Below are 26064 nucleotides of genomic sequence, written 5' to 3'. Positions count from 1 at the left end.
GGAGGTTAACTTCCCACAACCCTTTTGTCAGCCACGGCTTCTCTACTCCCGCGAGTCTTCGTTCATCTCCCTCTGTTACCCGGAGTTTCGGGCGCTGCAAGTCGACATCGCATGGCTCCCTCCACTTCGCAGATCAAGAAGGAGAGGACGCAGAGGCACTCAAGAAGTTTTGTCTGGACGATCGACGCAGATCTCCACCTCTTCCTTCTATCCTGCTCTCCAATGTCCAGTCGATTCGTGGCAAGATTGATGAGCTTGAGGTGTGGATACACAACTTTCGATTGCACAGGATACTTGTTTGTTGGCGTTTACGGAAACATGGCTACATTGACGCTGATCTAGACATCGCTGGCTTCTCTGGCCCGTTTAGATCTGATAGATCTGCTGCAGTTACTGGCAAGGCGGCGGAGTGTGTTTCTATGTCAACAACAGGTACTGTACAACGGTTATTCTTCGTAAAGATGTGTACTTGTGACCTTGAACTTCTCACAATTTCGCTTCGCCCATTTTACCTCCCGAGAGAATTCCCCCAGCTGTTTTTCACGCTATATTTGCTGGATCACCGCGCCATCTTTGTGATGCGGATACTGGCGCGCTATAAAACTACATCATCATCATCATCATCATCTTTCTAAACACTTAGCCACAACAGTCGTTAGAGCCACAGGTCGAAAATCTTCCAAGTCTGTAAAATTAGGCTTCTTTGGCACTGGTATTATTGTTGATTTGCGCCATAAGCGGGGGGACACTGTGAGAATCAAGAAAAAGCTGGAAAAGTTTGGTAACTGCACCACCTAGCTGACTAGCACACTCTTTTAGAGCGTTGCCTCTCCCGTTGTCAGGTCCAGGAGCTTTATGCGGGTCAACATGAGAGAATTCTTACGACACCTCCCTCACAGACTGTGACAGTGGCTGCCTGAAACCTTCCCTGAAAAAGAATGTAGATAAAAAGGGCCTGTAAGAGAGAAAAAAGAAAAGTAAAAGAGAAAGGGGGAGTACATCTTAGTCACCCCCCTGCACATGAAGCAAGGCTTGCGGAAGTGCAGCAAAAGCAGTGCGGCATCTTGAGTTGTTGTTGGTTGGTGCTTAATGCCGTGCCAGCAACTAGGGCTATATCACGGCAATAAAAATATTTTTTAAGTTTAAAGTTTTTGGGGTAAATCGTCTCAAGTCATTTATCTTTAAAAACAAATCAACATAGTGAGTGAACAAGGTATCTTAGAGAGACAGAAACTTAGAAAAATAGTGTTTGTAGGGACAGATTTTCCTTCCTTCTTCAGGATAACTCTATTAACCGCAGTCATTTCCTGTGATACCTGCTTGGTTCTAATTTCTAATTTAGACACTCCAGAGAGCTCCAGACATCTAATGACACCCCTGGAAAAATTACAGGATCCATTTCTTAACATTTCACATCCACAGGAGCAAACTTCTTCACAGCCAGTGCCCATTTCGCACACTATAATATCACAAAACACAATGCCATGTATAAATAAATAAGAGAAGAAACTTTTGGAACCTATAGGAAGTGTTCTACTAAGAATTCCTTTAGGGAGCTAAAACAGTTAACCAGTCAGGTATTTTGTTACATTTAAAAGTGGGCAATGAGTCAACTAGTCAAGTACCATGTTCAAGATGGTTGCCAGTTACTCAAATTCACATTGATTTGTACCCAGTTACCATCTTTTATCTGAATTTAGCACAAGAAAACAAAAAATAACATTTCTTGCAAGTCACAGCACTATCACTTCAATGTTTTTAAAAAATGCTCTCTAAAATAGTGTGTAATGAAAGTTATTTTTACTGTAGGTTAATAGGTGCAAGCATGTAAAAAAAATGTACTCAGTGACACCACTCCGGTTCTAAATGATGAATCATTTTGCTTTTCCCCCTATCGAATGAGTTAATAGGTCTGTCCAAAAACTTTTTTCTGTCCCATTGATGCAGGGCCTCAAAAGACAAAGAAAGTAATCAAGAAATGAGTAAGCCTGCTCAGAGAAAGGCTAGCTATTCAACCCCTGGCATAAGAACAGGCCCATAGTAGCAACGATAAAGTACAAAAGACAGTGAAGACACAGGTGTAACAGACAGTAACAACAGGGAATTAGCTTTAAAAAAGTATGCAACAAATGAATGTCGCCCTGACTAATTATCAGATATAAAAGAAAAGAGAGAGAGAGAGCTGATTGGTAGCAATAAGAGGACAATTAGAGTAGTGCTCATAGAAAAGATGTTTTTAATGCACATTTAAAGGACCTAATGATACTCTGCTGCACCAACAAAACCAATGACCATGTATTATTGTTGGGTGACAGCAGTAGATAATGTGCTGGTCAGATGAAAAGTGATGTTTTCTGCTTGGGATGTAAGGGGAAAGAAGTTATAGAAATAGGTGAGGCAAGTGCCTTCAAAGAAATAAAGTACAGACAACTTGCACTGAATGTGAATATGAGAAAAAAAGTAGGGAGTAACATGATTCACTTCCTTGCTTTAAGCATCAGAAGTGTAGCAGAGTTCTATACTTTCAAGGTATGCAAGGCAGTCCAGGAACAAGGAATTACAATGATCAGGCCCTGACAGAATGAATGGACAGACAAGTGTTAGTGGTCTGTCAAGAAAGGTCTGTCAGTGGATGGCACTAATCTTAAAGAGCTCTTAATAAGCTGACCAACAAACAGCTGCAACTTATCTGTCAAGGGCCATGTTATCAGTGACAATAAAGCCAGTATTCCTGACAGGTAATGCAAAGGGATCGTTGGCCTCTTGAATATTGATGGTTTTAGGTAGTCAGCTTTGGAACAGTTTTATCATTTTATGCAGAAGAAATTTGACTGTTTTTATTAGGACAGCTTCATTTATTAAAAGACAAATGAGCACTATCAAAAAATGTAAACATTCACACAATAATGCAACGGCTATGGTCAACACTTACTTAATATCTTCTTTTTTGATGGCTGAAGTAATCATCTGACGCCGCAAAGAGGCCACAGAATATATTGCCAGCTCCCCAAGATTATTAAGACAGGCTATATCAAATTCAGAATAGTTGTCAGCTGAAAAACACACAAAGTAGCTCATTTTCTGTTAAACTGCAGATTTTGCAACGTATTACTTTACTCAATTATCACTTTATGCTCATTCTATCTCTATACCAAAGGCTTGAAACATTGCTCTTGACAATGCTGCCATACTAACTGAAAAGCAAGCAATGCTGAAGCCTTTATAACAGTGTGACCTTTAGAGAATATTTTACTTCTGGGCACACCATTGCTGCTACACTACATTGACTTAGATTTGCAGTTACATTTAAGTCACTGAAAGCAAATGGTTTTCTTTCTTGACCTGTTGTTACACCAGATGAATTCTTCACCTTTGGCACAACTGTAATTGGCTTCCAATACCCTTAATCAAAATAGCTGAGACAAAAATGATATTAATTCAGAGAAAACATTTTTTCTGAGGGCTAGGTGATTTGATCACTCCAAGAGTTAACTTGTCCGTGGTCAATTCAATCACTCCATAGAGTCAATGATTCGACCACAAAATAAATAAATTTTGATAAATCTTCTTTATTGGTATTAGTTGATCTATGCATGTTAATCTTTGTCACTTTCATTTTTTAGCATGCATGTGGACCCACTCATTATAAATCCTGGTTCCTTGCCATTTACTTTTTAATGCCTTTAGATTTTTTAATTCAATTTGATTTGCCTTTTTCACATCAACACCTAATGGTTGTTCTGTGTTAGAATTTGATGTGCAACCATTTTTTTAGATCAAAGTAGCTTGAAGCAAAATGTTACACTGGTATCATTGGGTGTAAACCCAAATTTAAAAGAACTTTGATGCAAAAGAATTATGAAATCTCTAGATAGTCTCTTTCTTAACTTTGAAAGAATACTGTGTGGTAACATTAGCATCTCTGGTTAAGTAAATCGATGAAGAAATGTGTGACAGTATATAAAAATCTCGTTTACAAGATATCACAGCAAAAAACAAAAAATTCTCACAGCAACATAAAAACACATAGTAATTAGCAATTAAATATTTCATAACATAAAGTTTGAAATAATAAATTTTACTCATTGAAATGTTTTTTTTTCTATAAGCAGATTCATAAAAATGTCTTGAACCAAGATTAAATTCAATGTACAAAACAAAGAATCTAATCAGCATCTCCTTCATTTGTGTCTATTAAATAAATTCAAGAAAGAGTTGGCAGTTGAAAGAAAAAAAAAAAAACCAAGACTGCTTAATGATACATCAATTAAAAAAGTGTAAAGCCATAAAATATAAATAATGGCAGCAGATACAAAAAGAAGAAAAACAATCTGCTGAAAAGACCACTCGGAAAACTAAGCTACATTCTAAAACCTTAAACTTGAAAGTACAGCTTCACAGCTTTAAAGACAGTAAAATAAATGTATCCCCTTGAGACCCTCTTTTACCCCTATCTTTCCCGTCTTCTCTTCCCTTCCCAACCCCATATTTTGTTTTTGTAGCTCTCAGTTATTTCTCTTTTCTTCAAGAACACTGATCTCTTTGCCAGGAAAGGTATAATATATCTATTAACATATGGTTATTATTTTGATAAAAAGGCTTTTGTACATGTTCCCATATAATGTACAAAATATGTTTAACACAACACATTCCAACAGCCACCATGCTTCACCTGACTCTTCCAACAAAGTCATAGAGTAGGCAAGAAAAGATATAAGAATAGGTAAAATAACATCATGCAACAAATTATGAAATTAGTTCAGTTTTGTTGAAAGACAAAAGAATTGTTAATATCTACACAGATGAACCTTCAGATGCTTTTATAAAACTCAGTATTTTAATTCTCCAGAGCACACTCTAGTCTCAGACAGTTAATTGCTGCCAATGATGGTTGGCTGTTTGTTTTTTTACACCTTGCCTGCAACTGAGGCTTTATGACTACGCGAGAAAGTAAAAATATGTTACAAGGGTTGAAAACAAGATCCCCAGGTAATACAATAACACCACCACTAACAATAACCCACCCCCCAAATCTAATACAGGTAAGGATAATGTAACAAGGGTAGGTAAGATATTAAAAGGGTGTTTTGACCCAGAAGACTACTGTTAATTCAGAACCTTAAACCCAAATTTAGAAAACATTAAAAGCTTACATCCTATGGCAAAGCCCTACCATCTTTAAACATGAAAAAAATAGCTGCTGATGAGATGGACCTAAACAAGGAAGAAAAGAGCATGCTGTAAAAAAATTGCTGGCAGATACTCTGAATGCCAGGACGGTAATTAAAATATGTTTAACAGGAAAAGGTCCCTAACACCAAGGACAAACTGGTGGGGGTTTGCCTCATAAAAGGTGGGAATGCCTGGAATAGGTAATCCCACAATCCAAAAGTCTACTAACTTCTACATCCTCCCACTGCACATAGCACATTGAAGGTGGGTGGTCAGAAAGACAGGGAAGGATGGCATGTAACTTGTTCTTGCCCACAGTGTCCCAGTGGAATTGCCACAGGGATTGAAGTCAGATGACACTAGTGACTGCAACTGACCAGGAGACTGGCAACCAGTCCACTACAGCATTGCCTGGGATACAAATGAAGACAACGCCCTTGTTGTGACAAGAAAGGCTGCATGAATGGTATGGAGCTGGCCAGTGAGAGGGTGGTCAAAACGACTGGAAAATGTACTGAAATTTGAGCCATCTTTGACTTTTTTTATTTTCAACACCTCTCTTTCTCAGACTGTCAGGAATCTCCATGCATTCATCCAAACATTGCTGTCTCATGAACCTCACATCAATGCAATCTGCAAGTATATTTTTTTTTAAAATCTTTGCAGGATCAGTTGCATCCAACCATTCCTGCCAATATCTGTCAAAAAGCTTAATGTCTGCTTTTATATTGTCTTGGCCAAATTATTGCAGCTTTTATCTCATTGATCTCTCTAACCACTTACTAGAAAAGAATCAAAGGGCTTAAAATCATGCATGTTTTGTCTTCCATACAGACTATACTACCCTTCCTCCACAAACTTCACTGGCTGCCAGTTTAAACTCGCATTGATTACAAGATCACACTTTTGGTGTCCTGGCAACTGCTTCGTATTTCTAGGACAGATGGGCACAATGACTTACAGCCAAACTCCAGTTCATACTGCTTGCTCCATGTGCTGTGCACTGTTACTCTGTTTCAGCTGACAGACTAAATACAGTGAAAGAGTGACGCTGATATCACATGGGCAAAGACTTCTGTCAACAACCAGGACTGGTCTGTCCCAAGATGAGCCCAAGGGACCTAAGAACCTTGCGACAAATTGGTACTTCTCATATGCTCAGGGTGCTTTTACTTAGAAGGAATGGTTGAGTGACGCGAGCCACTTTCCAGCGGGACCAAAACACCTTGCAACAAAATGGTACCCGCAGTCAGGGTGGACAGAACCAAAGCTTTAATTAGCTGTTTGGTCGCAAACAGCAGGGACAGAGGCTGACATATAAGGGTTGGTTCCTCATTAGGTGCTGATTAAGCTTCAGTCAGCAGTCTGGCCTCAAGGGACGAGACAGACATGTGGTGGCATGCAGCAGTACCAGAAGTCTCAGCGCTCGTGAAGGAGGCCACAATGTTTGATGAAGTGATATCAACAGATTCTCAGACATCAGGAACATTGGAGGGCCCTACAGTGGCAAGAGACTTTAGTGTAAAAAGATAAGTGGCAAGTGTGTGTAGATGAGTGTAGTCTGCTGTGTGTAGTAGTAAAGGTAATTAGTGGCTCATGATGCCTGGACTAGGTAGGCATAGGAAAGTAAAGGGACACCTGAAGAACATCCATATTTGGAATTGTGTCATCTTATAAATTGATTTGTAAAACTCTCAATCATTAGTCTGTCATCTTCACAATCTTCAGTTATAAGCCAGTAATTATAATGTTATATTTTTATATCATGCTAAGAGGGTTAAGATCTTCCTACGATGACTTTCCATCAACAGTTGTCATAAAACAAAACTTGACCAAAACATCATCCAGCTTTCTGTGTCTGTGTCATTTGCTGCCACACCAAGTGATGGACACAGAGCAGAGTTTATTATCTCTTGATGCAAAATGGCGGATGTGCAAACTAAAAGATAACCCTGTGGCTTCTTAAACTAATCAAAAGTTTTAAAAATCAAGGGGCTTAGGAAAAAACCTCCAATAATATATAAGTAAATTTACAAAATCACAAACTTAAGAAATAAAAATAAAATCTATGAAATAGAAGTGCATGAGAGGAACCTACTAAGCTATGCTCAAGGTCTGTCATCCAATTTACACCAGGTGATGAACACAAAATGCTTGTGGACCTCTTGATGCAAAAAGGTAAGAGCAGAAGCAACAAGATAACCACATTTTCTCAAACTAATCAAAAGTTTTAAAACTTAAGGGGCTTATTAATGTAATTTCAAACTCAACATTAAGGTGAGCATCTCTAGCCTTGTAAGCAGTTACTAAATCTAGACAAAACATTATCTTTGCTTGAAGCAAGGTCTGAAATCATATCTCTCAAGTACTTCTGTCTCACTTATGCACTTATACCTAGATATGAGTAAAGTTAGCATTATTCTAAGACACCTAATTAAATTATGGGGTTATGAGTTAGCAGTAGTTGCACAAGACAAAGCAAGCTTGCAAAGTGTAAAGAGTACTTCTTCACAGATAACATGACACAAAACTGAGTATATTCTGGCCTCATATGCATGAAGCCCTGAATGGATTATCGTTATGATAGTATGTGAAAATTCTGATGCAATGCAATGCTGTATCAAACGATAGTCTAATTGAGGCTTCCTGCATACAAGGCCTGGTCAAAAGCCTCTGTATCTGTTCCCTCATCATTATTCTTTAACTAAAATTATTTTCAAAGGGATCAAGCCCCACCATGGAGAAAAATGTTGTCTTGGTAACCTCTCATTTTACACTTTCACCTTTTCTTTACACAGCCCTCCCTCTTTTTCTGGTATTCCATAATGTCTTTACCTTGAGACAAAACTCTAATAGCTACACAAGCATGCACCTGAGTCAAAGCACATACAGATAATGTGTGCACAAATGGCAGTTGAAAGAAATAATAATAAAAATGAAGATCACAGAATAAGAACACATACATAGAGGTAGAGAGCGAGATACTGGTGTTTTATGCCGAGCCAGCAACTAAGGCTATATCAGGGCAACATACAGGGAGATAAGCAACACAACATGCAAACATTATGTCTAGAATGAAAAACAGGATGAAACCAGAAGTTTGCTCAATCTTGCTCAGCTTGCTCAATCCAGCGGAAAAACTGTAAGGCTGCAAATCCTCCTATTCACATCACAGTTCCAGCCATAGGATGGAATAAATAAGCATGAGTCATTTTTGTTCATGAGTCTTGTGCTACATATTTGAAAACAAATAAACTTGCAGAAATCTGTTTCCATACCCCTTTTGCTTCTAAATGCAACAAAAGATGTACGTCTCAGGCGTGCACCATCAACTGCAGTGATCTTGTTCTTCCATCTCGGCTTTAAAGCAGGTAAAGTAAACACCTGTAAGTACACAAATGCATGCACTTAAGTACACCCAAACAAACTTGTTTCATGTTGTTGTTGTTCCTATCATACAGCTACCATGGTTTGTTGGTTTTTTTTTTGCTCGTTTGACCTTTAAAACTATGTTAGGAAGGACACATGCTTGAATAACTACAGCTTAACCTCAAAATCAGAAGCTCCTGGTATGTAAATTCCTGCTCCAAGAGAGATTTTTAGTACCCTACCCATATTAGAGCTAGGAAGTCCCACTATAAGAAATGAAGGTACAAAAAAATCTCATCCAGATGTGTGAAAATGCATATACCGATCCCAAAATACTTTGAAGGCAGCATCTGTAATGGCAAGCTATGTCACGGCATCTTCCTCAAAAATCTATTCAGTGGCTTAGTATAAAGTAATTATAATTATGAAGTGGATTGTCTTTTATGTCTATTTCATAGCTATGTATTAGAAAGTGAGTAAATAATATTTAGTGATAGGGGTATGCAGCACTCCAGAATCTGTCGCAGAATGATGTGTTTGGAGCAGAATCGCCCAGGGCGAAATCCTGCTTGCTGCGGTCGGAGGTCTTTCTCAAGAGTTGCTGTCAGTCTTGACAAAACAATCTTGCTGAAGACCTTGCTGGTGAGGGTAAAAAGTGTTATGCCCCTCCAATTATTGCAGTCTCCAAGATCTCTTTTCTTGGGTAATTTGAAGATGAGCCCTGTCTTCCACGCTGCAGGGAGCTGCCCTGATTCACAAACTTGCCTGAAGATTTCAGTCAGCATGGGAGCTGTCACATTCACATCTGCTTTCAACACCTCTGCTGTTATTCTATCTGCCACTGGTGCTTTGCTGCTCTTCATTGCCTTGATTGCTGCTGTCACTTCTTCCAGGCTTGGCGGATCTATGCAGATGTCAAGGTCTTTAACTGCTGGCTGGATGTCTGCAAGCTGAGGGGGACCTGGTCTGTTCAGAACTGACTCAAAATGCTCCCTCCAGCGCTGTAGTTTTCTCCCTCGATAACATTACTGTTTATGTCTTTCACTGGCACATCACTTTTCTTAAACCCTGTTGTTTAGCTGTTTGTACAGTGTCTTCAAGTCATTTTTCCTTGCTGCTTTTTCAGCTTCATTTGCCACTTTCTCTGTGTAGTCTCTTTGTTGGATTTTGTCATCTTCTTTACATCTTTGTTTAGTTTTGTATATTTTTGTCTGTGTTTTTCCTTCAGGCGTTCAGATCTAATGCTGTTGATTTTTTGTTTGGCTGACTTTCTCTCTTCTTTTTTCTTCCATGTCTCTTTTCTGATCCACTGGAGCAGAGCAATGAGTGGAACACACCACTGCACATCAATTTCATCGACCTGGAGAAGGCTTTTGACAGCATCCACCGCAAGTCCTTATGGAAGATCCTGAGGCATTACGGAGTCCCTGCAAAACTTGTTCAGGTCATTGCAATGCTGTACAGCGATTTCAAATCCCAGGTTGTCTGTGACACGGAGCTCACAGACCCCTTCAACGTCAGTATTGGGGTGAAGCATGGCTGCATTCTGCCGCCATTCCTCTTCATCCTGGCCATGGACTGGATCATGAAGACTTCCACCGACAGCAAGAGGAGAGGGATCAGATGGACCATGACGATGACAGCAACAACAATGATGGAAGACTTGGACTTTGCTGATGACATTGCCCTGTTGTCACATCGCCACTAAGACATGCAGGAAATGCCTTCTCAGAAACAGCTAGAAACCTTGGCTTGAAGGTCAGTGCAAGGAAAATGAAAAGTATGAGAGTGAACGCCAGAATCCAAGACAGCATCAAACTAAATGGAGAAGAGATTGAGGAAGTTCACAATTTCACCTATCTTGGGTCCAAAATGGCAAACACCGGGGATGCAGAGGTGGAGATTCGAGCCCGACTGACATCAGAACTGTGAGTATAGTAAGGTGATAAATTATTTGTACCTTGGGCAGCCAATTTTTTAGAGTTGAATAGATAATGAAATTACAAAGTATGTAGAGCCTTTCACTTCTAGGGTCTCATTTTGCCTACGTTTCTTGTATAGATGTATTTGACTGTAGGTTTGTTTTGGAATCCATGTACATGCGCCTTACAGATTCAATTAGTTCTATCAAGGGTAATTCTAGAGAGACTGAAAAAGGCACTAGTCATGACTTCATAACCGTAAAGCTGACAATTGAAACAGCGCAACACTAAAGGTATGAATAAAGAGACTTTGACCTGCAAAATACCCAACCTCAGTGAAGTCAGGTATTTTGGGCAGACAGAAAGTTATGAAGTGTGTATTGGTAGGAATAGATGTTCCTTCCTTCTTTAGGATGACTGCACCGCTGAGATCTCCTTCGAAAAGGGTAGAGGGATGATCGCCGCTGGGTTGGCTCTGCACCCTCTGCCACAAGAGAATGGGGCCAGGCCCCCTAAAAATTCTTTCTCACGCTTTTTCTCTCTCCTCATCCTATCTGAAGATTCATCTTGTCGCACGCTTTTCCAAGTTTTTTTTTTGTTTTTTGGTGCCATGATAGAAAGGATTTGCTTCATTCTTTATGCTCCCCACCCACCACGGGGTCAAACAAGGCAATGTGACCGGGCAGTACCACTTAGGGCATTTTCAGCTGGGTCGCACCAGGGATACAAGGAATATACTCTGGCCTTCCAAGCATAAAGACCAGACTGACCCCAGCCGCAGCCTTCTAGCAAAGCTAAGTCAATACACAACCAACTGGTTGATTGGTCTTGGCCACACCAACCTCCCGTCTAGAAGTCTCATGGGTCGCCCTGCACGGCAAACGCAGGGGGGGCCTAAAGAAGCCACAGAGAAAAATGACATCAAAAGAAGGGCATGGTGGGAAACAAGAAGACAGGAGAAAGTCCTGTGTAGACAGAAGAAAGGAAGGATAAAACTGTAGTATGTCAGGGAGATGTTATGATGAGAAGAATATAGATGAAAGGGCCAGGTAAGTGAGAAAAGGAAAAGCATAAGAAAAAAGGGGTGGGCTAGCTCAGTCACCCAGCCAGAGAGAGGCAGTCACCATCTTATTTAACAAAATGGTCACTTGGCAATGTACATTCAGAAAACAAATCACACAACTGTGAATAAGGTAATTTTCTCTTTAAAAAAAAAGCTGTTGTCATCATTATTCTTTATTTTGAAGGGCCATATTACATGTATGTGCAGATGGTCTATTAAAATTCAATAACAATCACACATAAACATGACTTCCGCAAGTATTTTAAGTCATTCTTTAGTCTGGAGGTTAAAGGTATATATCCAGATGTTCGGTTATTATGAAACAGAAGTCACTGCTCGAGCATTCATTTGGGATGGTTTGCTAATGGCAGGATCCATTTGACTCAGGCAGGAGGTCAGAGCGGTAAGGTTTTTGGTCAAAATTACTGTCCCCATCCCTCTTCTATCATTCATTCTTGTCTCTTTATCAGCGCACATCAATTAAGCTTATTAACTACTTTTGCAGAGGTCATTATGTTTCACAAACAATAAAATTCTTGTGACAGACTGTGCATTATCGTGACTTTTTGCAGAAACCACATTCAAAAGTATAAATAGGGCATTTTAAGAGAGCATTTTTATTTACAAGGGTGGACATGTATTGACTGATAGCTTTTACATGGAGAGTTATGGTAAACGGCAAAATAAGCAAGACCAAGTGAAAGCGAAAACAACAAAGAAAAGCACTCTGATATGATCTTTAAGTTTTATTTCGACATTTAAATAAATGAATTGAATTTATAGGTGTTAAAAATTATGGTTACTCGAGTTATGGAATGAAAGCAGACTGACTGATGTCCCACCTATGACCCTCTCAGTTACAACCGGATTTTGATGGAGTTTAACCAGTTTTAATAGAGAAGTTTTACTGCATCAACAACACTACTGAGTGATCATCTCTAGGTAAGCTAATTTAGGCAAAAATGCATCTATCCATGTCTTAGTACCTTTAGTTGTTCCTCAGAACAAATTATTGCAGAATGTTGTCCTCCCATATCTGGTGCTTTAGCGTGTTCATGGATCACCTCAAAAGGTGCTGGTAAGATGTGATTTTTTCCATCCATGACGGCTATATTTATGACAGGAGCGTGATGCTTCAGTTTTATTTCCTTGGCCAGTTGGCTTCCAACTGGATGACTTGATCGTTTGTCACTTGTGGGTACAGAAAGGATAAAAATGTACACATGTCCTCCATTTGTGCCTATCCAGAGTGAAGGACTGTTGGCTCCTGAAAATGTAATAAAACAATCTTCTGCTAGACATAACAATACAAACGTACACTATTTTTAATTTATAGTTTAAGAAACTGGACTTTATAATTTTTTTAAAAAAGCAGCCTGTGGAGTAGATGTAACCATGAAAAACAATGAGCTATCCATTAAAAAATATTTTTGTTGGTAAGACACTGTTGCTCTTTTCTGAAATGGTGGAAAACAAAGACTTTCATATGATACATCAGTCTGTGAGTCCTGACGTAAAATTTGAAAGCCTTTGAAGGAAAAAAAGAGGTAAAAGGTAGAAGAGTCTCCTGCAATGCTATAACATCAAGAGAGTGCTATGGTAGTCCCAGATGTTTTCTGCTGAGTAGTGGGTTTTTCTGGTGATTTTGGTTTTGTTTTTGTGTTCTTGTCTATCTGTGGTGTGGTATTCTTGTTCTTTGGGGATTTTGTGTTACATAGCTTGACACACTGGGACTCAGGATGATCCTCTGTACCGCTGTTACCCCACCCTGGGGTGCCAGTTCTGATTTGATGCCAACTTCTGACATTCCAGAAAGGTCAGGGCAACGAATGACCCCCCTTGAAGAGTTGAGAGATACATGAAGAGTTACCTTTACGAGCCGGTCGACACAATGTTTTCCGTTTATTGGTGCAGGGCCTGAGACACTTTCTGATTTGCACACTGGACCAGAAATTGTCCAGAGTGCAGATTTCTAACAGCAGAAAAGTGTGTAGATATGTTTCTAAACCATTTTACTATTGCAAAAGGTGACAGGGAAGAGAGCAGCTGGGCCTTCTCCATGCCCTCCACCACAAGAAAACGGGGCCAGGCCTCTTTAACATTCTCTCTCACGTAATCTCTCACTTCATCCTCATTGTCTATGTAATGATTCGCGATTCAGGCGAATCTAGTTAGATTCCTATTTTTGTTAATTCTCTTTGTTGTCGGGGAAGAGCAGTCGCGCGAGCGCTGACGCGGCTCCGCGCGACTCATTCTTTTACGTCATGTATGAAGTTGACGTAAGTGAGCTTGGCACAGCCTAACTAGGGTGACTGTAGTCAATTGAGGCAGAAGCCATGTCGACCCTGCAACATTGTGCGTATGATTGGTCGGCACAGTCTCCAAGAAAGACTGTTAAGAGGCCGTCCAAGTTACCTGGTCGCCAAGGGCCTGATTGGTCAGAAGTAGGAAAAGAGCTAGTTAAGTTAGTGGATCTAAGGTTTCTCAGGACAGACAAGAACGAGTAAGCAGTGAGACAAGAGCTCTGAAAAGGGTTATCACTGCGTTAACGGCCTTCAACGTTAGCACAACGTTCATCTGTGAGAGGTCATCGCTTGTATTCTGAGGTGTATGGATTCGATAGGAGTGTATCGACTTCACCCATACAAGTGATGTGGCATTGGCCATCGTGGTTTACTTCTGAAGGATTATAGATTCGTTAACGATCATCGGCGTTGATCTACAACGTTTAACCGTATAAGGTGTAGCCCAGACATCACCTCGTATTCTATGGTGTGGTGTAGGTATTGATTCCATAGGAATATATCAGCTTCACTGATACAAGTGATGTGGCATTAACCACCTTAGATTTACGAACTTTGTGATGTAACCCATTTGGATTTAATCTGCTGGTCCAGTCTGTCATCTCACAAGCCCGTCAGACAGCCATAGGAGAGGGTAATGCGGTGAGGGAGTAGTGCTATTTTTCTTGTTTCATTCAAATTTCGTCACTATTTAATTTCCTAAACATTAAATGTGTTAATAGTTGGCGGACCTTTTTGCTGAAAAAGGTGAAAGAGTGCGGCGAGCGTGGTTTACATGTAGATGTTCACACACGCTCGCATACACATTCAACACACTCTTCCTAAAACGTTACAGTCCGATAATTCATCTTCACTGATGTGTTTTCCCAGGTTTGTTTCTTTTTTTTATATAAAGGAATTTAGTTCTTTCCTTATGCTTCCCACCCACCAAGGAGTCCAACAAGGGGATGTGACCGAGCAGCACCACTTAGGGTAGTTCCAGCTGTCGCACCAGGGATACACAAGTAACATACTCTGGCCTTTCAAGCATGAAGACCAGACTGACCCCAGCTGCATTCTTCTAGCAAAGCTAGGGCAATACACGACCAGCTGCTTGGTTGGTGTGTCTCCCATGTAGAAGTTCAGACCAAAGAGGTGTGTTGGTATGATGGGCCGCATGTCATCAGGGAGGTACCTCTACCTTCAGGATCCCATCCTTTTCAGACAAGGCTTGCCCTGCACGGCAAATGGAGGGGGCCTAAAGGAGGCCACAGAAAAGGAGAGGGGGGAAATGGCATTGGGAAAAAAAAATGGTAGGAAAACAGAAGACAGGAAAGAGACCAGTGTAGACAGAAGATAGGAAGAATAAAACTGTAGTATAAGAGGGTGATGTTTGATTAGAAGAGTACACATGAAAGGGCCAGGTAAGGAAGAAAAAAGATAAAAGCGTTAGAAAAAAGGACTGAGCCAGCTTAGTCACCCAGCCAGAGAGAGGCTGCCTAAGGAGAGCAGCTAGTATACAGCTGAGGATTGATCAGATGTAGAATGAGATTGAATTACAATAGTAAGTGGCTTAGTGTACATGATAAAGAGAATAGGACCTAGTACAGAACCTTGGGGGACTCCTGAGCGAATAAACTGGTGGGGACATGCACTACAACTGACTGAATCCTATCTGAGAAATATGACTGAAACCAGTCGAGTGGGGAGCCTAGAATGCCACAGAGAGTACTGAGTCTGTAAATGAGAGTAGCGTGATCTTTAGTCTCACGAGTAGCAGGCAGGTCTGACATGGTCAAACAAGTCATTGGGTTTAGTTTCTGTAAATGTTTCTACAAGAAGAGCAAAATGAAATTCCTTAATATATACAATTAAGTCAGGTTTATAAACATTGGCTAGTCCTTCAACCTTTTAAGTGAGAAAACCCAATGACTTGTTTGACCATATCAGACCTGCCTGCTGCCCATGAGACTAAAGATCACGCTACTGTAACTAATATATTTCTACACAAACATTATCAACAAGAAACGTGGAAAATATGTTAAAAGCGTAGCCAAAAATTTAGACCACATACGCATGAAAAAGAGTGGTTTGTGAATATAAATACCGCAACATAAGAACTTACCACTAACAATAAAGGTGTCTGCAAAGTACACAGACCGTACCATGGATGCCATAGAATCTTCTGTACTACGAGCTTCAACAATGCGCTCAACAGGATGAGCTTCCCCTGCAATATCTTCACTTTCCACAGTTGTCCGTTGGTGCTGCTTTTCATCACTGAAGGAAAAAAAATTATTTCCCTTAATAACAACTGAAATCACTGGCAGTCTCAATGCAAAGTACTATTCACAAAAATTGTACGGCCTAATGTAAAAGTCTAGGTAAAGAGGCCTAATGTAAAAGTCTAGGTAAAGAGGATAATGCTGATACAGATGTATAATGGACTGCTAATTGAGTATTACTCTGTGCCAGCAATGAAGACTATATTACAGTAAGAAAGAGTGAGAGTTGCGTTTGTTTTTAAATGATAAAAAGTTGGTTTGAGTTTTATGCCATGCCATAGACTGAGAAAATTTCACCACAGTGAAAAAAATTAAGAACAAGATCCCCCCCCCCCCCTCAAAGGTGATACAATATAAACCAATGAAAGGACAAAAAGGATGATATAAAAGGGTAACTAAATTGTAAAAAATGTTGTTGTGGCCTCAAATATCACCCTTAAAACAAAACCTAAAAACACATTAAAAAACCTGAAATCTGAGGGTAAAGCCCTACTACCTTTAAGGGTAGACACCGGTCGAAAAAAAAAGTTTTTTGTTTCATGGGATAGCGCGGATTTTTTTTGTATCAGCTATTTAGCCCTTGAATGAAGTTTCAAAAAATGGTTTTACTGCACTCGTCGCGCTATCGGTTGCCATGGAAACAATTCAAAATGGCGCCCAAACAAACATTTTAAAAAGCTTATAACTTCGTCAATTTTGTGAGTAGACTCAAAATTCTGTTTGAAATAGTTACCTAAAAGTAAGATCTACAAACGTAGGAGGGGGATTTTGCAAAATCGGCTGAGTTTTTTTTAAATGAATTTTTTTGTAAAACACTGTGTTAAATTTTAAGAAATTTTGATTTAAAACGGTATAACTACCAAAATACTAAATATTTCTTGAAAAGCTCTCCTACAAATGTTTAAATTTGTATGAAGAAAAGCTCAACCAAATTGCAGATTATATCTCTTGTCAAAAAGAAGTAGTAAGCTTTTGAAGTAAACAGTCTCTAACCAAAACAAGAAACTGAGAAAACGAGGACAGAAAAATTGAAAGCTTAGTAACTACTAAACTACTCAATATTTTTTTTAAAAGTTCTCATAGAAATGTTTAAATATGAATAAAGAAAATTTCAACCAAATTTTAGGTCTGTATCACATGTCAATATAAAGTTATAAGCTTTTGAAGTAAACAAGCTTGCTAAAACAAGAAACTGAAAAGGCGAGGTAAAACAAACTGAAAGCTTAGTAACTACTAAACCACTAATTTTTTTAAAAAACCTCTCCCTGAAATGCTTTAATATGTATAAAGAAAACTTCATTCAAATTTTAGGCCTGTATCACATGTCAATATTAAGTTATAGGGATTTTAAGTAAACAAACTGTAACAAAAACAAAGGAACGGAAAAAGTGAGATCACAAAGTTCAAGCTTAGTAGCTTTGTTTTATCTAAGCCTTTCATGTAATTTACCTGTTGAATGAAAAATATAACCATCTTTCAATGTGTTACTTTACAAATAACTTTAACATAACTAATAAAATTAATTATTTTATTCACTTTTAGAAAAGTCAACATGGTTGTGTTGTGTACCCAAATGCTGACTAGGCTTCAGAGAAGTACACAGTAATAAAAACAATGGTGTTTGCAAACATTGAGCAACACAGTTATAGGTTTAGTTAGTTATATAGAAGTTCAGTGTCCACTAGCTTCATGGTTTTTGCCATCTTTGGTCTTTTGCTATCTAACATTTAGTGATGATGTCACATATTGCTTCCAATTTTTGCGAGCATCTACTGAAGTAGCAGCATTAGTAGGAAACACTCTCATCTTTCTTAGCCTTCAGTTGCAGGGTGATGGGATGAACATCAATTAAAGAAATTATTTCAAAAGCTTATAGGGGAGTATAACCAATTCTTGCAGCCCTATGCTCCAGTGGGGGCAAATAGGAATAAGAAGAATAACCTATTCAGGAAATCTAGAGATACATCACTGACTGCACCATAATTTGAGCAGCTGCTCATGTTCTGTTCCTCTGTATGCTAGGATTATTTTATGAATTACCTCTGTAGTCACATGGATTAAAGATGGTTGATTTTTGTGGCTAGGGGTTATCTTATTTTCTGTCAAAGATTTCTGGGAAAAGCACCAGCTGTCTGGCCTTTTAGGGGGCTGACAATGATGTGCTCTCTAGACACTGAATGGCTACAAACTTGAGTAGATAGCAGTTTTCATTCTGTTTGTTAAGAATGCTATACATAATTGTCTTCACATTCTGTTTGTTACATTTGGTTTGAGTAAGACAATCCAGCCCCCACCCAACCTTTGTTATCTGTGTTAATGATGTAAAGCTCTGATTCCTTACATTCCTGACAAAGTACATAAATAACTAGCATTGCAAGTTCACTCAAATGTGTAAATGTTCGCATCTAGCCCTGATTACTACCGAGCTTTGCAGCAGAAATTAAAACTTCGCTTTATTTTCAGCTCGCTTACCACATGATTGATGGCGATTTCGACAGCCGAATTCAGTTCACTAAGTTACTTTTTTTAGCTGCTACGACGGTCTAAGAATGTCCACGTGGTTTTTATTTTTTCGCACGTGGTATTGTGAGAAGAAATGAGCGTCTGACAGGCACAATGAACATTTAATATTAACGTTAATGTCTTAGAAAGAAAATATCACAGAACTAGCTTTGATTTACTGTCGCCATTTGTTTATACATCCGGAGGCCATGACAGATGCATTGCGGGATACCCGAGCACAGCCGAAGCGTGTTCGTGTGCCCTATGACCGTCTAGGTCGGCATTAGTGAATTCTGATTGGCTATATGCAAAGTATGTTACGCATGCGTCCATATAAGGAAGTTTCCGACCCTTTGTGTCGTCTAGAAAAGAGCTTGTATCATAGCTTGGGGCCTTCTATGGGTTCTGACACAGCCTTTGTTTGAAAATTCAAGTCATGACCTTTTGACCGATATATGATGTGACACAGTTGCCCACGTGGCGAGGTGTGTTGCTATGTCTCAAACATTCTCTATTCTCGCTAATTCTGCGCTCGGGAAAAGTAAATAGGATAGAAGTAGATGTTTTCATTGACAAAAGAGACATATTTCTAGACTGTTCTATGAAAAACCACTTGGTGAGTGAATAGAACAAAATATAAACTTTGACATTATGAAGTAATCTCAAAATGGCCAAAATGTAAAATTTTTGACAATTTTATGACCGGTGCCTGGCCTTAAAAATGAAAAACAGCTGCCTGTGGGATGGACCTAAACAAGAAAAACAAAGAATTAGATGTAAAAATTTGCTGGTAGAAACTTTAGATGCCAGGAAAAAAGATTAAAACATGTAAAATAATAAAATGCCCCTGATAAAAGGGACACACTGGTGCAGGTCCCCATTGTAAAATGGGGAAATGAGAGGCATAGGTGTGTCTGTTGACTTCTACCTCCTCCTGCTGCACAGAATGGCCTGAAGAAAGGCAGTCACAAAGACAGGTAAAGGTGGCATGGAACTTATTCTGGCCCACAATGTCCCAGTGGCTTTTTGCCACAGGGACTAAACATGGGTTGTGAGGATGGACACAGTCAGATGACACCAGTGACTGCAATTGAGCAAGAGACTGGCAAATGGTCTTGATGGCCTGGTCTTCTTGAACACGCTGACTGGTATGCCAGCATGGCCAAAAGCCCAAATGAAGACAACGTAAAAACATGCAAAAATATTGATAGGAAGGTCCTTTAACTCTTTGTCTCCGTAGGGAGAAAGTGTGCTTTGTGACCAGCTGATGAGGCAAAAACTGAAATATCATCCGGTATTTTAAAAAATTTATATCTATTAACCTTCAATGTTGACAATTATCAGTGATACTCCGGTTTAAGAACATTTTTAAAACATTTACGTAGTGTAAATTTTAAGAAATGTAGGCTTTGTTTACTGGTAGTAAAATCAAATGTAAGATTGTAACTATGCAACAGAGAATTCACAAATCAGAAAGTAGGTCAATTGTTAGAAAATAACAAAACAAATTATTTACACGATATAAACAAACATAAAGCACCAAACAAAAATATATTTTATTAGAATATACATTTGAATTGAAATATTACTTACTGTATTCTTATTTTCCGTTTTTGGAGTACAAATCCATGTTGAACTGAGTAACCAGTAAACGAATTTAAGATGGTGATTAAACACAAAATCTTTGCCTACTTTCAAACATAATGAAATACCTGATTGGTGGATTTTTTCAGTCTTTAATGGGAAGTAATCCATAGTTACTACAACTTCTGAAGGTTCCAGTACTTGCCTTCCTTATGTTTTCATTCATTTACACACAGACAGATTACAACAATGCTTCACACATATTAGTGTGATGCGGAGACAAGCAAGCGGGGCAACTTCAGCCTAGCCGCTTCAATGCGGAGAGAAAAAAATTAAAGAGGAATTATCACTACCATCTTTACTATCTAAATTAAAACTAGAGTTTGAAAAAAGACAGGTGGCGCAGATAAGTTAGTTTATTCCTTGTTGCTCCTTTGAGGAGCATAGGGTCGCAATAACACCTTGCCAGCTGACCCGGTTTTGAGCAGCCCCCTTCAGTTGGGCCCAGGTGGTTCCTAAGTCCTTTGCCTCGCTCTCTATTGTTCTTTTCCAAGTCTGCTTTGGTCTCCCAACTCTCCTCTTTCCCTGAGGGTTCCAGTCAAGAGCCTGCTTTGCAATGGTGTCAGCTGGTTTGCGCAGGGTGTGTCCTATCCAACCCATTTGCGCTTTTTAATGTCTTGGTTAGTAGCATTCTAGTTGGTTCTGTTCCACAGGCTACTGTTGGAGATCTTTTCAGGCCATCTTATTCCCACAATATGGCGTAGGCATCGGTTGGTAAAGGTCTGGAGCTTGTTGTTGATGGTATTTGTCACTCTCCAGGTTTCAGAACCATACAGTAGGACTGCTTACACATTGTTGTTGAAGATGCGGGTCTTACAGCTGAAGGATAATGCTCAGGAGTTCCAGATGGGGTGTAGGCTGTTGAAAGCATGCCTGGCTTTGTTAATGAAGCTTCTGATATCATCATCTGCTCCACCGTCCTTGTTGACAATGCTCCCCAGACATGTGAAGCAGTCTGTATCCAGGATGTTCTCTCCTTGAAGTTGGATTGGGAGTTCCTGCTTGTTGTTTATTCTCATCACTTTGGTCTTCTTTCTGTTGACCTTTAAGCCAGTCTTCTCCACATCCTCTGCTAACTTACTCAGTTTGGTTTGTTGCATGTTGTTGCCGATGACATAGAAGACTGATGTCATCTGCAAAAGTCCAGATCCTCTAGTCGTTTGGTGAAGGTCCATTGGATGCCAGTGTTGTTGTCTTGCCCATAATCCAGTCTATGACCATCAGGAAGATTGTTGGTGATAATATGCAACCCTGTCCTATGCCAGTCTTCACTACAAAAGGTTTAGTGAGTTTGCCTTTGTGGATAACTTGGCAGGACGAGTCTTCGTACAACCCTTGAATGATGTTTATGAGCTCAGGTGGAATACCATAGTTATTCATCAGCCTCCAGATGATATCCCCATCTACACTGTCGAATACCTTCTAAAATTCCACAAAAGTTATATACAAGGAGGATTGCCACTCAACAGAATGCTCAATGATGATACGGAGGGTGGTAATGTGATCAGTGTATGATCTATCCTGGCGAAACCCTGCTTGTTCTGGTCTCAGTCTCTTGTATAGTGCCTTCTTCAGTCTCACTAGAATTACCCTTGATAGAACTTTACTGGGGATGGACAGCAGCATGATCCCTCACCAATTGTTGCACTGAGAGAGGTCTCCTTTCTTCGGTGACTTGACCAGGTGGCCTAGTTTCCAGTATGTTGGTACGAGCTCTTGTTCCCAGATCTTGTTAGAAGGGGCTGTAGAATTGTTGCTGTTGTTTCTGGGTCTGCCTTTAATGCTTCTGGGGGTATGCTATCCGGGCCTGCCGCTTTGCCACTTTTCATGCTTTTGATAGCTTTGATGACTTCTGTCTTGGTGTGAGGGCTGGTGTTGACATGAAGTTGCTCAGTTGCTTGTGGTATGTCAGGTGAAGATGATGGACGAGGTCAATTCAGGATCTCTTCAACGTGTTCCATCCAGTGGTCTTTTTGTTCTGCACCGTTTGCTATGGTCTTGCCGTCTTTGTCTTTCACTGGCTTGTTTGGATTGATGTTCCTGCCTGACAGAGTTCGTGTTATTTCGTATAGTCGCTTCATGTTTTCCTGTATAGCTGCTGTCTATGCTTCCTCTGTCAGTTCATGGGTGAAACGTCTTTTGTCCTCTCTGACAGACCTCTTCACTTGACGGTTGGCTTCCCAATATTCAGCTCTGAGACCTTCCGTCTCTTGCTGGTCTTGACACTGGTTGAGCTTCTCTTTCAGTCCCTTTCTCGATTCAATCTTTGCCCAAGTCTCTGGGGTCACCCATTCCTTGTGTTTTCTTTCCCTCTTCCCTGTAAAGGTCGTCTTCTAAATGCTCTTGAGTGCTGACCAGTGTTTTCCACTGATTCTTCTGTCAGTCCTGAAAGGGCCTCATACTTATTCTTGACTTCACAGTTATAAATTTTCCTTGTTTCCTTGTTCTTGAGGTATTGAGTATTGAACTTGTAGTGTGGTCTGCCTGCTGGATCAAAGAAGGACTTCAGCATAATCTTGAAGACTGCCACTAGGAGCTGGTGGTCTGAAGCAACATCTGCACCTCTCCTCCCTCGGATATCTTGAAGACTCTTCTCCACTTTCGAGCAACTGCTATATGGTCAATCTGGTTTTCCATCTGGCCATCAGGGGAAGTCCAAGTTGTCTTGTGTATATTCTTGTTTGGGAACACAGTGCCACTTATGACATGGTCATTGAAAGCGCAGAAGTCTGTGAAGAGCTCCCTATTTTTGTTGCAGGTGCCGGTGCCATATCTTCCCATGATGAGTTCCCTGTTGGTGTTATTATCTCCCACTCTGACATTTAGGTCTCCCATAATGATCTTCAGATCTCTTCTAGGTGTGTGGTCAAGAAGAGACTGCAGGGAGCTGTAGAAATCTTTTTTCTCTTCTTCTGCTGCATTTGATGGGGCATAGCATTGGATGATGGTGATCTTCCTTCCTTTGGTGTTGAATCTTGCTGACATGAGCCGTGGTGAGACTGGTTCCCAGGCCATCAGTGCCTTTGTTGCCTCTGTTGACATCAGCAGTGCTACTCTCTAGGTATGATCGTGGTCCAGGTCTTTGTGGCCAGAGTAAATAAGGGTTTCTCCTGATGTTAGTCTGGTGTGGCCACTTCCATTCCATCTGGTTTTGCATAACCCGAGAACCCTGATGTTGTATTTTCTCATTTCTCTTGCCACTTGAGCTGACTTGCCATTTTCATAGTGGGTTCTAATGTTCCAGATCCCTATCCTGGATCTTGCCTAGGTCGTAAATGATAAATCGGCAAGCTGGCTTCCCCCTAAGGCTTTCACCAGCATGCATCATAAGCTCTTCTAGAGAGGAATCTTCCCGACCAGGTCCTTGTTAGACCTGCCAGGAGCACAAGGACATAGCTTTGTGGATCGACCACCACACCACTACAAGGTAAGTTGCACCAAAGTGGTGGAGGTGGCACAGAGGCCCCGAAAAGAAGGCCAGTGGAATTGGATAGACGAGTGATTAGAGTGCTGGCATTACTTACTTCTTTCCTTTATATTTTTCATGCTTCCTCCTCTCTGATCTCCCTTTTCGAAGGCGGCGGAATGATTCTCTTAGTGACCTTTTTAAAGACTTACGACGTGACATGGTTGTGTCTGAAGAACCAGACATATCTGCAAACAAAATAAAAACTTTGCAAGGAAAGTAACTAAACACAAGTACAAAAAAAAAAAAAAAAAAAAACAACCGAAGTTTTACAGACAAATATGGATAATGCAACATTGAAAAAAATAATTTATTCACCAAAGCATTTGTTTTGCATATCTAAGGATAAAATTCCAAACTAAGTTGTCAAACACAAGAAGAGACTTTATCATAGTCTTTTGTTATCTATACAAAAAGAGCAAAGAAGGAAAAATAGTCATGAAGTGTTAAACCTAACTGTAACTATAATGTCCTGGTCACCATCTTTATTTTTATCAGCTATTTTGCATTTAAATTGATAAAAGTGGCAAATCTGTCTTCTGAAAAACACTTCTATATACAGGTAGTCCTCGGGTTACGATGGTCTCGAGTTACGTCGTTTCGTGGTTACGACGCTTTATACGCTCATTCCGACTTACGAGGTCAGTGCATCAAAGAACAAGAAGGCCATCACCATGGAGGTGAAAGTGGATATCATAAGGCAATCTGAGAAGGGGGAAACAGCAACAGAAATTGTCAGGTCATTAGGACTTAGTCGTTCGACTGTCGCTAAAATTATCAAGGATAAAGATCGCATCTGTGAACATGTGAAAGGATCTGCTCCTATGAAAGCGACAGTGATAACAAAGCATACTGTACTGCACAATATTTTACTGTACTTATCTTTATTGATAATTATGTAGGGTACTGTGTTAGGATAGGTGTTTGGACAGGCTAAGTGTTTGCAGTACTGTACTGTTATCATGGTACAGCACTGTATGAATGTAGGATCCTACTTACGTCGAAATTCGGTTTACGACGCTGCGTAAGAACGGATCAACGTGGTAAGTCGAGGACTACCTGTATTGATAAGAAAACAGCATCCATTTTTTTTTTGGAGGGGGGGGGGGGAATTTTAGACTACATATTTTATATTCAAAAGCCATACTGTTCAGAATTCAGTAGGGCGACTAGAAAAGTGAAGCAATGAAAATTCTAAGTTAAAAAAATATACTTACACATATATTTTTTTGTCCATAGTTTGCTGGTTTGGCAAATATAAGTATTTGTATGAATGTACGCACACACATACATGGGGAGAGAGTGAAAGTGGGAAAATGGTCATGATCAGTGTTAAATGTTCTGAAAACCATTATACCCTGAATGATGACTTTTTGACTTTTGCCATTTGTCTTTATATAAGTCTTTTCCTAATTTTTTTTTTTTTTACTTACAGTGCATCCCATGTGCTGAGAGAAACGCAGGCACAGAAAAATGTCTGACAAGCGACAATGAACATGATCAGTTTTACATGTTCTGAAAACCTTGAATGATGATTTTTTACTTTTGTTATTTGTCTTTATATTAGTTGTTTTCTTCAGAAAAGAATATCACGGGAAACGCTGCTTAAGAAAATATCTTTATTCTCCAACTACTCTGACCACTGACATTTATCTGAGAATTTCACTAAGATAGCCAAATTATTGAACTATAAAAGTATTTTAAAACGTTATAGAATAACATATGAAAACTGATATATTTTAGCAAAACATTTTTAAAATATCAGAACCTGACAATCCTGCAAACACACATACCCCGACCCCCTCCACCCAGTCCCCAAGAAAAACTTACCCCCCATGCTGAGAGTACATTTGTGTATAATTTCCTTTTGTTGAGCATAATCAAATAGACCGAATCCATGAGCTGTTCCAGCAGCCACTCTGAAATAAAATGAAAATGATCTATTGCATTTCTGAAAGGTGTTTGCCGTGACATATGATTTTAACTTTTTCTACACAATTTCTAAATCAAATGTCTTCACAGCTATAGAGTGTTTCAAGCATGGTAACAAAACTTGGCAGCCACTCTGAAATAAAATGAAAATGATCTATTGCATTTCTGAAAGGTGTTTGCCGTGACATATGATTTTAACTTTTTCTACACAATTTCTAAATCAAATGTCTTCACAGCTATAGAGTGTTTCAAGCATGGTAACAAAACTTGGCAGTGTACCAAGACACATCATACCGTGCATAAATAATTGAGTATATAAAGAAAAAAACTGTTGGTTTCTTCAGGAATTGTTTTACTATAAAACACTTCCCTTAAATAGTCAACCAATCAGGTATTTTGTTATATTTGAAAGCAGGCAATAAGTTAG

General features: G+C 39.6%; 1 protein-coding gene across 4 annotated transcripts in view; it reads right to left on the bottom strand.

Moving 5' to 3' along the window:
* LOC112559703 (lethal(2) giant larvae protein homolog 1-like) overlaps positions 1-26064 on the bottom strand; it is a 103707-nt gene that overhangs the window by 20534 nt on the left and 57109 nt on the right. For all 4 annotated transcript variants that reach the window (XM_025231068.1, XM_025231041.1, XM_025231050.1 and 1 more), the window contains 6 exons: positions 25536-25624; positions 23764-23893; positions 15934-16088; positions 12513-12793; positions 8451-8556; positions 2933-3053 (listed from right to left, as the gene is read on the bottom strand). In XM_025231068.1, coding sequence (XP_025086853.1) covers positions 2933-3053; positions 8451-8556; positions 12513-12793; positions 15934-16088; positions 23764-23893; positions 25536-25624 — 882 coding nt within the window. The remainder of the gene's footprint in view (positions 1-2932; positions 3054-8450; positions 8557-12512; positions 12794-15933; positions 16089-23763; positions 23894-25535; positions 25625-26064) is intronic.

The sequence above is a fragment of the Pomacea canaliculata genome, linkage group LG1, assembly GCF_003073045.1.
Source record: "Pomacea canaliculata isolate SZHN2017 linkage group LG1, ASM307304v1, whole genome shotgun sequence".
NCBI classification, from domain to species: Eukaryota; Metazoa; Mollusca; class Gastropoda; order Architaenioglossa; family Ampullariidae; genus Pomacea; species Pomacea canaliculata.
The sequence above is the reverse complement of the archived record's forward strand: the minus strand, read 5'-3'. Positions and strand labels throughout refer to the sequence as shown.